At 37.1% G+C, this 13150-nt stretch overlaps 1 protein-coding gene across 1 annotated transcript in view; it reads right to left on the minus strand.

Annotated features, from left to right (window-relative positions):
* The window catches only part of LOC126188013 (CAAX prenyl protease 2), a 114580-nt gene that overhangs the window by 5006 nt on the left and 96424 nt on the right, over positions 1-13150 (minus strand). Inside the window, exon 6 of the mRNA XM_049929430.1 lies at positions 1735-1797. Within this exon, the coding sequence (XP_049785387.1) occupies positions 1735-1797 (63 nt within the window). The remainder of the gene's footprint in view (positions 1-1734; positions 1798-13150) is intronic.

Raw genomic sequence — 13150 nt, forward strand, 5'->3', positions numbered from 1 at the left:
AACACCAGAAAAATCCTCTGTTCTAAGGAATAAACCATGTTGTCTACAGCACACTTGCACGTTGTGAACAGCACACGCTTACAGCAGAAAGACGACGTACAGAATGGCGCACCCACAGACTGCGTTGTCTTCTATATCTTTCACATCACTTGCAGCGCCATCTGTTGTTGAAAATTGTAACTACTGTAATTTCGAAAGTTTGTCCGCCTGAAAATGTACTGTTGTCCCAAGCATATTGCAACAAACGGTGTATTTCTATCGCTGCTCGTTTAGTTTTTATTGCCGTTTCAAATATACCGGTCATTTTTGAAACACCCTGTATAATCATCACTCAGATTTAAGCATTAATCATATCCCTTAATGAGTTGTCAAATTCACTCTGCATGAAATTCTGGCACTTGAGATTGCACTTGGCCTATGACAGCATCTTGAAGTTCTGTGATGAAGTCAAGGTATAGGGATCCAAGCCAGTGAGGCAAGGATATAGAGCAGATGTTCAGAAACTTCCTATTTGAACTAACATAACAAATATTGTGTTTTATGGGCTGAATGTAACCAAATACTGTCATGCAAAAATAAGATACTTTTAGTCAAGAGCAACGCTGCTTGTTCTGTATGGCTTCATGGCTTCAGAATTATTGCATAAAATGCAAAAGAAAAATCCTTTTAGTATCTCAACAAAAAAATTTAATAAGCATAAAAATTTTGGGTGGCAGTGTTTGTTGCACTTGTTTTTGTTTATAAGCATAAAAATTTTGGATGACAGTGTTTGTTGCACTTGTTTTTGTTTATTGGGCAAGGTGGTATGACCTGACACAGTTGACTGATGTTTTGTTTCTGCATTAGTAAAGGCAATCTGTGTCTTGTCCTCTGTTATGATTCTGTTCAGTATACCTTCTCCTTCTCAATCTTAACAAAAGAGGAAATTCAGAAAACAGTCCTCTGCAGAGTTTTGTGGTTCTTTATAAACAGTTTTGTAAGGCAACAAGCACAGGACATGTAGTAACCTTATTGTCTATTCATGGTCTCATGCAAAGCATTCTGAATAATCTGCAGAGAGCTCTCAGACAGTTGAGAAATTGTTAAGTGCTGGTACCAACAAATTTTTTATTTACATTTCTTACCAGTTAGCTGCTGATTACAGACAAACAGTCACCTTCCATTCTTAAACAAATAAAAGATATCATCACAGAATACCATTCATCACATTCAGTCAAAACACATGGTAAGTGTTGTGATGGGTATCAACAGCTTTTTGCCACTAAAAGCAGAACTTATCCACATACGGCGAGATATTCAATTGTGGTGCTCATTTTGAATGGCTACTCTAAGCAAACAAAAATAAATGTGGCTTTCTCATTTTCACAGCTCTAAGCACACTGACCAACTGTGCGAGTTCACTTCATAAAACCAGAGGTTTCTCTCCTGACAGCCCTTGTCTAGCAACATAGAGAATACACAGATATAAATAGTGAGGATGAACGAGTCAGACTTGTAAAAGAGACTAAGCAAAGCAGAGTGACTTAAAGTTATGGGGTAGATAAACATAACTGGAATTATACAAACTCTATACTGTTTATAAAATCTTTTTCTTGGTGTTATTTCAAAATAAAAATATCACTTGACATGTCTTAAGTGTCTGCACTAATATCCAATTAACAGAATTTCATTATTAAACTTTGATCATTTAAAAGGCATTAGCCACACTTTTAATAAAAAAATGAAATTAATTACCTGTTCTAGCAAACAAGAAGCCAGAATATGCACCAAATAATGTTGTGTATGCGAACTGGAAACCTGTAATATTTACAAATACACTTATTCCATTTTTTTTTTACAAGTACACAAGCACATGAAATAAGCTTTTTTGCACAAAAAATAGTGCAAGAATATTAATAAATACTGTAACATCCAATCTATTACATGAGTTTTTTCTCATCAATAGTGATCTACAAACCCATGAACAGTAAGTATTTACATTTCTGGAGATGAAGCTGTATCTCAGGACCATTTCAAATCCATCAGTCAAAGAAGGCCAATCTGTGGCGTCTCAGCCAGCCTGAATGAATCTTCATTTGTCTTGGCAATATACGAACTGATTGCCCATTGTCATCTCAAATATTCATTTTTTGCAGATAATATGTGACAGAACACCATTAATAGAACATATGATTCACATGCAAATGTTGATATGGTCTTTGTCCCCTTTAGTTCATATTAGGTCACAAGGAGACAGGCAAACCACGTCCTGTTGTGTCCCTGCCAAAGAGAGCAATGCAGGAGTTACTCTCATGGCACAAAGAAAATACAATGAATGAGCGAGCAAGTGATTGATTTACTACTCAAAACAACACAACTTTGTAAGATACCATTGCAGCATTAGAACAACAACATATTCATGAGATGCTTATTTATTTAAATTGTATGACCTTTCAGGTGAGCATGTGTGCACTCTTCAGCACAGCCTTAAGTGAATAACTAATATGGCCATGAGTACCACACAAAATGTCTCAAAGTATTTGTGGTAACAGACCTTTTTTCAGTTTTAACAATGCAGACAAGAATACTGGACTAGTTGTAGGGCAGATTTTGCTCTCAGTAAATGAAATCACTCCTTCAAGATTTACTTTGACAGATGGATAGGACTGTTACTGCACTGATGGAAATGAATTTTGGCTACAAAAAATATATAAACAAGATTTTCCCTTTCCAGCAGTGGTAAAAATTGAAATTAACTTTCCTGCAAAATTAAAAGGACAATGAGTAAGTTATAAAAAAGCTATGCACACATGACACAACAAAACCATTTATGCGAAGTATTAATCAGAACAATGATTGTTTTTACTGACACTCTTATATTTACACAGCAAACTTTTTAACAATTAAAGAAGTCCAAAAGCACGACCCCTTACCCATTCCAGAGTGATAAGGAATCAAACACAGCACACCTTGAGTAACTACAACATGCACTTTCTTCCAATTGTCAGTTTGTTTGATCACCTTTCTGTCTGTTATAAATTTCATCATATAATTACAGCAACATCATTAAGGTCTAATATATCCACTGGCTGCTTTTGGAAATACTTGCAGAAAACTTGGAAGATGAGAATAATGTTGGGACACAAAACTAAATTGCAAAATAGCACTGAAACATAAAGTAGACCTACCTCTTTATAAACAAGCCTGGTTTTCAGCCAATTTTTGCTTTTCATTATACCAATAATAAAACACTGTTTTGTCCTTTTCTTAACAAAGTGAAGAGAAGAGAAATGTACAAATAATGTACGATTGTGAGACAGAATTGCTGGCCAGTACATACCTTTAGGAAGCCTCGTCTTCCCATCGGGTGGATGTGTCTCATCCTGGAGTCCGAGTGTCCTACGTTCCTTTCCCCACCTTTCCCACCCCTACTTCTTCCCCCTACCAGAAAAGAACTAATAGTTCTAAAACCTAGTAGTTTTAGTTATATCCGAGTATTTTTAGGGTAAATTGGTAAATGTGGGTGTCACTTTACCTTACAAATAATTTGCAGTCGCAGTTATTGAGAGGACATGCTATGCAGTGCCATTAAACTGTGCCATGTGACTTCATCTCCTTCTGCAGCTGGTGGGGGTGCTGAAAGCGACTCTGAGCTTTTTACGCTACTGAATTAATGTAATCAGGTTTGTGACAACTCTTCTCTATTATAATAGCAATTTTTCTGCTGTACATTTACTTTTACAATTGTGGGTGATGCAGATCACTCTTAAATAGTAGCTGACAACAGGTCTTAACATTTATGTGTAATGCTTTGACTTTAGAGACCAAGATGATAGAATGATAGTTCTTGAGTCATCTTCATTTTTTCAGGCATTGACATTCTTACCCGCACCTTTTTCTCTGTGACTTCCAAGGTAAAGCCAAGCTACAATGCCAAAGCATAAGCAGGGCTCCACAGCAGGTAGACACACACAGTTCCTTGTTGTGTGTTGTCTATCTCCTGAGCCAATGGCTTAATGGCTTTCACACCCCACAAGCACATATGCTCTCTCTCTCTCTCTCTCTCTCAAAAGAATAACTAATCATTAGGGCTCAATTCGAAATGGGCCTCATCACTGAAGATTCCAGTCTGAAGATGTGTCTGGAGTCTCCTGGACAATGGGGGCACATTAACCTGATTGTCACAGACCATAATGCCTGACAATGAGGAGCTATGCTCTGGGGTGCCCTATCATTTCACAGCAGGGCCACTTTGGTTGGCAACTGCGGCACATTTACAGCACAGTGGTACTTCAAAGATATTCCACACTCAATTTTGTTGCCCTTCATGGAAAGTCATTCAGGGCAGGCATTTCAACAAGATAATGCCCTCCTGTACATGTCAAGAGTTTCTACTGCTTGTCATTGTGCTCGCCAAACCTTACCTTGGTCAGCAAGACTGCCAGATTTCTGCCCAGTTAGGAACATTTGGAGCACTGTGGGAAGGGTTCTCCATTTATAATATGTTCAGGAGGACATCAAACACCTCTGTCTGTTAATGCCAAGCTGAATAACTGCTTTCATATGGGCCAAAGGTGGACCAGTGTGTTGTTGACTCAATTTGCAAAGCTCTTTTTCTTGAATAAACCATCCAATTTTTCTGAAGTTGCGGTCATTTGTTTGTCTGCACATGTACATCACATTTACCAAGTTCCATCCCATCTGGATAATTGCTCCATGCTTCTTCTTCTCCTTCTTCTTCTTTTTCTTCTTCTTCTCCTCCTCCTCTCTTTTTTGTCTTAGAGTGCATTTTAAACTGAACTGTGCACAGTGGGATGTTCCATAATTAAAAGCTACCTAAACACCATTTTGGGTTTCCACAAACATTTTTCCATCAGCCTAAGCAGTTAGTAGTGGAACAAGTTACTCCCTACTATAACCATGTTACATCACAGTACCTATTGACAATATTACAAATTTCATCTCCTGATGGAAAGTAATAGCTAGCAATTCTGTCTCAGAATGTTATAGTTTTACCAAGAGAATTTTCCTTTGGATATATAGGGTGATCACATAGTCTTGGCCCTGATTATAAAAATTTATAACAGAATAACCGTTTGACATAACAAGTTACATTTGATGCCATTACATGGGTTAGTGTTACTGGCTGTTGTGACCACAACACCGACGCTGGCAAAATGGTGTCAAAGCAGGAGAGAGCGCAATGTGTGCTTTGGTTTCATGAAACGAAATCGCCCATCAGTGTTCAGCGTAAATTTTGAGCTGCTTATGGACGCAGCCCTCCTGACGTTAAATCAATAAAGTGATAATATGCAAAGTTTAACGAAACAGGCAGCGTTGAAGATCATCCTTGAAGTGGCAGGCTTTGTGTGAATGATGTAACTGTTGATCGTGTTTGGCAATCATTTCAATAGAGTCCTTTTAAATCAACTCATCAAGCATCACGTGACCTTCAAATACTGCAAGCAAGTGTGGTGAAGATTGTCCGTGAAAGGCTTAGGTTGCATGCTTACAAAGTGCAAACTGCGCAGGCCTTGCAACCGAATGATTTGCTGACATGTGCTGAATTTGCAACTGAGATTCTCAATGGGATTGATAGCACTAACAATTACTTAAATCGCATATGCTTTGCCGATGAATCCACCTTTAATGTCAATGGAATGGTAAACAGGCATAATGTCCATATATGGGGTTCAGAGTCTCCACACGCTACTGTACAGTTACAGCGAGACAGCGAAAAAGTGAAATTTTGGTGGGGCCTCATGCAGAACAAGATTTATGGACCCTCTTTCTTCGCGGAAAAATCCATTACTGCTAACATTTACTTACACGTTTCACAAAAATTCATTGCTGATGACGACAAACTGAAGAATAGGATACAAGCTGCTGTGGATACTGTGTCAGAACACATGTTACGAAACACCTGGCAGGAACTGGAATACCGTCTCGACATTCTCCGAGCTACCAAGGGAGCACACATTGAGGTTTACTAATATAAGTGGTCTTAAACAAACAAACAAAAAACTAGTAACACTAACCTATGTAATGGCCTCAAATATAATTATTATGTCAAATGGTTATTCTGTAATAAATTGTTATAATCAGGGCAAGACTTTGTGTTCACACTGTATATGTTTAGTATGCATACCTCAAAAAACTGAGAAATTGATCTTCCAACTAGTAATGGAAGTTCTTAATTTGGAACAATAAAATTCAGAATAGTTCTTATGCTAGTGCTATTAGTGATACTGGTCCTAAAATATTTAAATTCTATCAGCTCCGAAGCAATTGCCCACACAACAACATGAGCCAATAATTTCGCAGCAATCAATGTGTTTGTATATTTTTCTCACAAGTAATACAAGACAAAGCACTGAAATGAACACTTCCTGCTGAGCATCAGAAGAGTAAATGAGCATTTCCAGGCAATTCTCTATAGGATCTTGCAAACAACATTGTTCACTTAAAAGTTTAATTGACAGCAGAATATACCAATAACAGCATGGTTCAACACAGATAGTCGTCAGTAGAACCTGAGTTGATTGCTACTGATCAGTTTCCATCCATTCTGTTTTTATGAGGATATCTATCCCTTTCCACAAAATGAAGCCAGAACCATTATATGCTTTGCTAAAAAATAAATGTACTGGAAATTTCTCTAAGTAAACAACATTAAAACAATTAAAATGTCTCTTTACTTAATCGGAAGAAACTTCTATGGCAATTTGTAGCTGAGAACGGAAAAGACAAGAGTGGGATAGTGCAGTAATTAAAAAAGCCCATCCTAATGAACAGAGCATTCAAGAAAGGCGTGAAGAAACACACACAACAAATTGGAAATGTTTTTAATACTCCTGAGGGTAAATTAAAAGAAACTGCAGTGGACAGAGAGAAAATCTGAGGACTTATGGAAACAGTGCATAAGAAGTTGGTACCGCAGCAGAAAGAAAGAAGATGCGAATATTGGCACAAAAAGAACAATATGAGGAGAGCGGTAGAGAAAAAGAAAAGAAGAACTATATTCCACAAACAATATGATGAGAAACCATTGTTGATCACCCAATGGGTAGTTTGTTAGTAAGAAAGCACAGTGAATCACAATTCTGGAAACATTTAAAGAAATATTATGAGAACTGTGTACAGACCTCAGGGAGATAAACCTTGACTCTCATTAAATGGAAGATGAAGTTACTGTGTATGTGTGTGTGTGTGTGTGTGTGTGTGTGTGTGTGTGTGTGTGTGTGTGTGTGTGTGCGCGCGCGCGCGCGCACGCACTAAGACATCAATCCCCTTTTTTACACTGGAAACACAACAAGCAAAAATGGACATTACTCTTACTGCATTCTCTTCATATCTTTCAAAATATGAAATTAAAACTATTTAAATTTTGTCTGTTTAAAAAATCTGAAATAATCAATTCTTTTTATTTTATTTTTTTTTCCTAACAGCAATTGGGTCTACTTGCCTCTCCACAGTATACAAAGAATCAAACATATTAGCATCACCTGCCTAATGCACTACCAATGCACTGCCTCAAAATGTTCAATAGCTTCCACAGCTTGTCTACTGCATGGCACAACTGCTTCTTGGTCATCATCCTCATCCCAAATCACCTCTCTCTTCCCTTCTTCAAAATATTTGGTAATGATGCTATCTATTGTTGCATCTCTGGAGTGATGACTGAAGTGTCAACAACAACAACAACATACTCTTGAAACATAGACGCTATGCCAAACACAGACAAATCTGTATGCTCAGATAAATCTTCTTCCAGTGGTTCCTGCGTGTTTTCTGTGAACTTAAAATCCTGCTTTCATGAAACAGCTACAAATAGTTAAAGGAGTCATCCATCCATGCTTTGGCTACATAACACATAGTATCCAAAAGTGATATAGTTAAAGATTCTGGGCCTGTGCCATTATCGTGCATAAACACAGTCTTCAAGATAAGGATTTTTCTATATTTCCATGTAAGTGAATGGATAATTCCCAGATCTAATGGTTGAAGCTCACTTGTACAATCAGGAGGCAGGAACACTAATTTAATATTTCTGAGCTGCAGATTGTCAGGGTGTGCTGGACATCTGTCAAGTAGCAGCATTACTTTCCTATTTTTTGCCCCCATTTTAGCATCCAGTGCATGCTTAGTGGATGTGAAGATGGAACTGGGCATCCATACAGCGCTGTTGGAATCATGTGCTAACAAACCAGTCTCCAATGAATTTATCCAAACAATCACATGCTGATGGCTGAATGTATTTATGCTTTTTTGCCATGGAACCAGAATGTCTCACACTGGCTAAGATGTTGGGCCGATTTCTCACAGTCATGTTCAGGGGGAAAGTGGAAAGTCCTAGGTCCTTCGCTAATTGAATTTGTGATCCAACATGCAAACCTCCACACTGTAGAAATCATCTTTTTTTCTTCCACAGAAAGATGTTTCCTATCTTTTGTAATCATTTCACTCGTAGGCACTGATTCAAGTTACCAAAGAACGTGACTTTTACACTAGTGTCTATTTGCTTATTATTAACGGTATGGAACTATTTTTTTGGGGGTCATGGTTAGAATTACAGCTCCCTTATTGCATTCAAAGAAGCAGTCACTGTATGGATATGGTTGAATATAAATTTTACTGATTACTCTTAGTGAAGTTTAATGTAATGGCACATTTTGTTTCAGAATTCTTAATTAAACATGCAGTAGTTATTTTTATTTTTTTGCAACAAGAAGACATCTTGCCTAGTTCTTTTTGTAAAATGCTGGCACAATTCGTAACATTTCCTCTCGACTGTCTTCTGTTTTTAAATGCAACAACTTAAATGATGTGATGGTAATGACTTTAGTGGCAACCTTCATTCTGCTCATTGCATTGTATTACAACAGCTTTAATTTAATTCCACAGTCATTTATACAAATAAAAATCACTTCTGACGATGGCTGTCTCTCTAACGGGCTTTCATGTGAAATATGCTACTCCATACTAAGCACACTGTCTTAGGTTGGTACCACCTGATATCAGACGTAGACCTTCCTCCTCAAGATACCCCATAACAACATGACAATTTCTGCTATCTCTCACCATGACTTGTTGAGCTCAGTGATGATCTTGTCAGTAAAAAGCTGTAGATTTCATGGCTATTGTTCTCTGTTTACAAAGGCTGCCAAGTTTTGTCCAATACTATATTACAAATTTTATTTATCATAATTTTATAATGATTGTCAATAATAAGTCTTACATTAGAACATGAATATCTTTTTAATATGGTTTCACAAAAGACTTCTGCTTCCATGTTTCATTTATGCCACTGGATATGATCAGAATGAAGAAGGAAACCCATGTTGGCATGTACTAGCACTCACCCACTGCCTTCATGATAATCACAAAGGCAGTGGCAGAGTGCTAAGACACACAAACACGGGGCGTGGGTTTCCTGCTTCATTCCTATCATGTCCAAGGGTGTAAATAAAACACTAAAGCAAAAGTCTTTTGTGAAACAATATTTAAAAGATATCCGTGTTCTAACATGAGACTTATTACTGATAATCATTATAAAATTACCATAAATAAACCTTTCAACACATTATTGGTTAAAACACTAATGCTGGCAGTTTTCATAAACAGAGAACAATTGGCACCAAACCTACAACTCATTGCCAACAAGATCACTCACTTCAGGTATGTCCTGGGTGTGAAAGAGGGCAGAAATTGTCATCATGTCATGGAAAATCTTGAGGAGGAATGTCTATATCTGACATCAGGTTGTACCAACATAAGACTGTGCATCTAGTACAGATTAGCACATTTCATGTGGAAGTAACAATGATTCATGAAAGCCCATTATAGAGATGGCCCTCTTAAAAGTGGCGTTTACTTCTATAAGTCACTACGATATTAAAACTGTTGTAATACAACACAATGAGCAGAAGAAAGGTTGCTACTAGGGTCACTACCATCAGATCATGATTATTGTTAAGACAGTGACTCAGTATATCTTCCCACCCTTCCAAATACTGTAAACCTGTAATACAGGCAGCCATTACCAAACATGCCGACAATTAAGATATTGTTTACCACACTAACACTGTATGACCAATAACTCTGCTTATAGCCTGTGTTTTCTGCTAACTTAAAACACGGGAAATGTTGTAACAAGGAATCGTTAATGATGGGAATGCATTGTATTGAGAGAATAGGATTTCTGTTGGGACTGACAAAAATGAACATAAAAAAAATGGGAAAACATAAAATAGCAGGAATCCAAAAATGTGGCTTTACTGTACATACATAATCCAACTGATAATGGAAGTAAGTTTGCTGTTCACTCTCATATGAAAGCCCACTCAAACAGAGCAGAAGGGTCTGGTAGAGTGTGTCATGGTGAAAAGGAACTAAAAAATGTTGTAATTTAATCTCAAAGATACAAGAAGAAAATTTCTTCAACTGTCATACCAGAGGAATACTCTAAAAAGCTTTTTTATCATTGAGAGACAAAGGACTAATTTCGAGATTCTTTTATTACTTATAGTATTAACTACCCTTTTGTTCTGATGTGCTGGCGTAAAGACGTACTGTATAGTTTCATGTCTATGTGTGTGTTAAATGAAGGTGTTAAATGATGAAAAATGTGTTTTATAATTTCTGTCAAGATCAAGCGTAAATCCCATACCAATGGAGTACAAATTATTCTGTTAATTCGAGAAGGCGAATTTTAGATGGAGGCGACGATCTTTACGAAGGCGCTGCTCAACAATAGAGGTACGTGATTGTGCTCACTACTTTCCTTTGGTGGCCGCTAAGATTAATTTCGATGTGTTTTTGCCGAGACATTCAGAACCTGCAATATTCCTTTTCGTATAAAAATAGGAGTCCGATCGAAAAAGAAATATTCTTAAATTTAAATAATTGCAATTCTTTTACCCAGGCCACGGGAATGATAGAAAGTACATGCCTCTACCCTGATTGTACGTTCACAATCTCCGAGTGTGTTATGACGTAATTATTTTACACACACACACACACACACACACACACACACACACACACAAAGGAGAGATAGATCTTTCTCATCAGATCGCAACCACTTGTACGCAAATGTACGTACCCTCTGAATGTGTCTAGTCGGTCGTGCGCATTGTTCTAAGGCTTTTCTGTTAATATTCTGTGGATTGCATCTCTGCAATTAATTTTTGTTTATGCCGCAAATCGCACTTCACGCGAAGTATTTATTACGCAAGTTTCAGGCTCCATTTAATGTCAAAAAAATTTCGAAGTACGGCTGACTAATCAAACCACTACAATAATTTCATATCTCTACAAATCAGTGAAAGGAAAAATCAATAAAAAGTGTAAATGAAGATCACAAAAGAATGTGGTCTCGATAAATATAAGAGACAGAATCATCAAGAAGATGACAATGGCAACAAAAAGCAGTAAAATAGCAAACTAATAAAAGTTTGAAACTGTGAATAGCTCGTACTGGGTCAGAACAGCAACAGTGTAGTGAATTAAAAAGAGCAACAACAAACAGGGGTGAATCCCAATGTAAACAGTACACATACTAGGTAATAGATATAGACTTAAGTTTCATGTGATTGTTTTAGAGGAAATTTCTTGTAAGAGCTTGGAAATGTTAACAAATGTCAAGTGCACAGAGGCTGCTAAATGCTATATTGGCTGAAAATGCACAAAAAGATTGGTATATGCGACACATAATTATACATTCTTGCTTCTTTCCAGGGAAAGAAATGGTTATCAGATATTCTCCTGTTGGCTACCAGTGATGTTTGTGACAAACATCATGTGCCTGCATAATAGTGGAAGATGAATAACTAATTTCACTACAGTTAACACTTCAAAAAATTTACAATGGTTTCATATACAGATTTGACACTATGATGCATTTGCTGTAGCACTGTCGTGATGTAAGATAGTCACTACTGTGCTTTCACACTCTCACATAGCTGTGTGAAAAGTTAACAGTTATCACAGAGAGCAACAAAATACTTAATATACATGTGATGCACCATGCAGTTACTGCTTGAGCATATTCAAGAATATCATAAAAAGAAATTTTATTTAAATGGAAGTTGAGAGAAAATCTGGAATAAAATAACATAATGAAATGCAATATCTTTGATCAATAAACACTACAAACAATGAATATTACATAATTACACATTGCCATGAAACTGAAAACCAGAAACTAACAGTCAAACTGTGTTCTCTGAAGATGCTTCAGAGATTTATTTAAATGTTAATTTTTAAAAATTACTGTTAACCATACAATAATTACTGTTCATGTAAATTTATGAAGATGGTCATATTAGTCACGAAAAATTTGGACTGGCCAATCTTCAAAGAAATCAGCTGAATACCTTAGATAACATTTGCACTTAACATAATTTCAAGATCGGCCACTAAAATTACTCTGGGTATGTGACCACATGTAAAATTCTCCAATCTTTCAGCCATGGTTGCAAATGGCCTTTCTCAGGTTGCTTTAACTACTGAATGAAAGAAGTTTCTTATACACTGGCAAAAGAGGCTGTAAACATAATATGATAGGGTATTGAGGATGAGGAGGAAGGATGTTAGATGTCCTTTATTGGCATTTGCATTACTCCTTTTCATTGGCAGAAATAAATGTTCTTGATTGGTATTTGTTTAATTGCTTTCCCCTGGTGAAAACAGAGGAATTATGAACAGGTGGCAGTTATGATATAGTGCTCTTTGCTTGCTGCCTAGTGCCGGCTGTGGGTGTGCCAGTACTCTGCGTACCTGCAGCTGCTGGGGCCTACTGCACACCTGTGTGTGCTGCTCTGCACAAGCTGCTGTTCTGTAGCACTGTTACTGAAAGCAGCCAAGATGCCGAAAGTCTGTACCTGTTCACTCTATTTCAGAAGATTATTTTTAATGGGGAAAGTAGGGAACTCTATAGCGAATGGGGCAGTGAAATGTGCTCTCCTACTGCATGTAAATGTGGCTTCAACTACAACTACTATACATGTTAATTATAAGGCTGTCTGTCGGAAGGCATTAAACAGACAGGGCATTTCAATATTTCCACTTATCTTCCAGTCTCCAGTTGTAGAGGTTGAAAACATGCCATAATATTTTGCATATTTGAACTGACTTGTGGGCTAGTATAAGACTGATGAATAGAGGTCCA

This window comes from Schistocerca cancellata, chromosome 5 (genome assembly GCF_023864275.1).
Source record: "Schistocerca cancellata isolate TAMUIC-IGC-003103 chromosome 5, iqSchCanc2.1, whole genome shotgun sequence".
In the NCBI taxonomy this organism is placed as follows: Eukaryota; Metazoa; Arthropoda; class Insecta; order Orthoptera; family Acrididae; genus Schistocerca; species Schistocerca cancellata.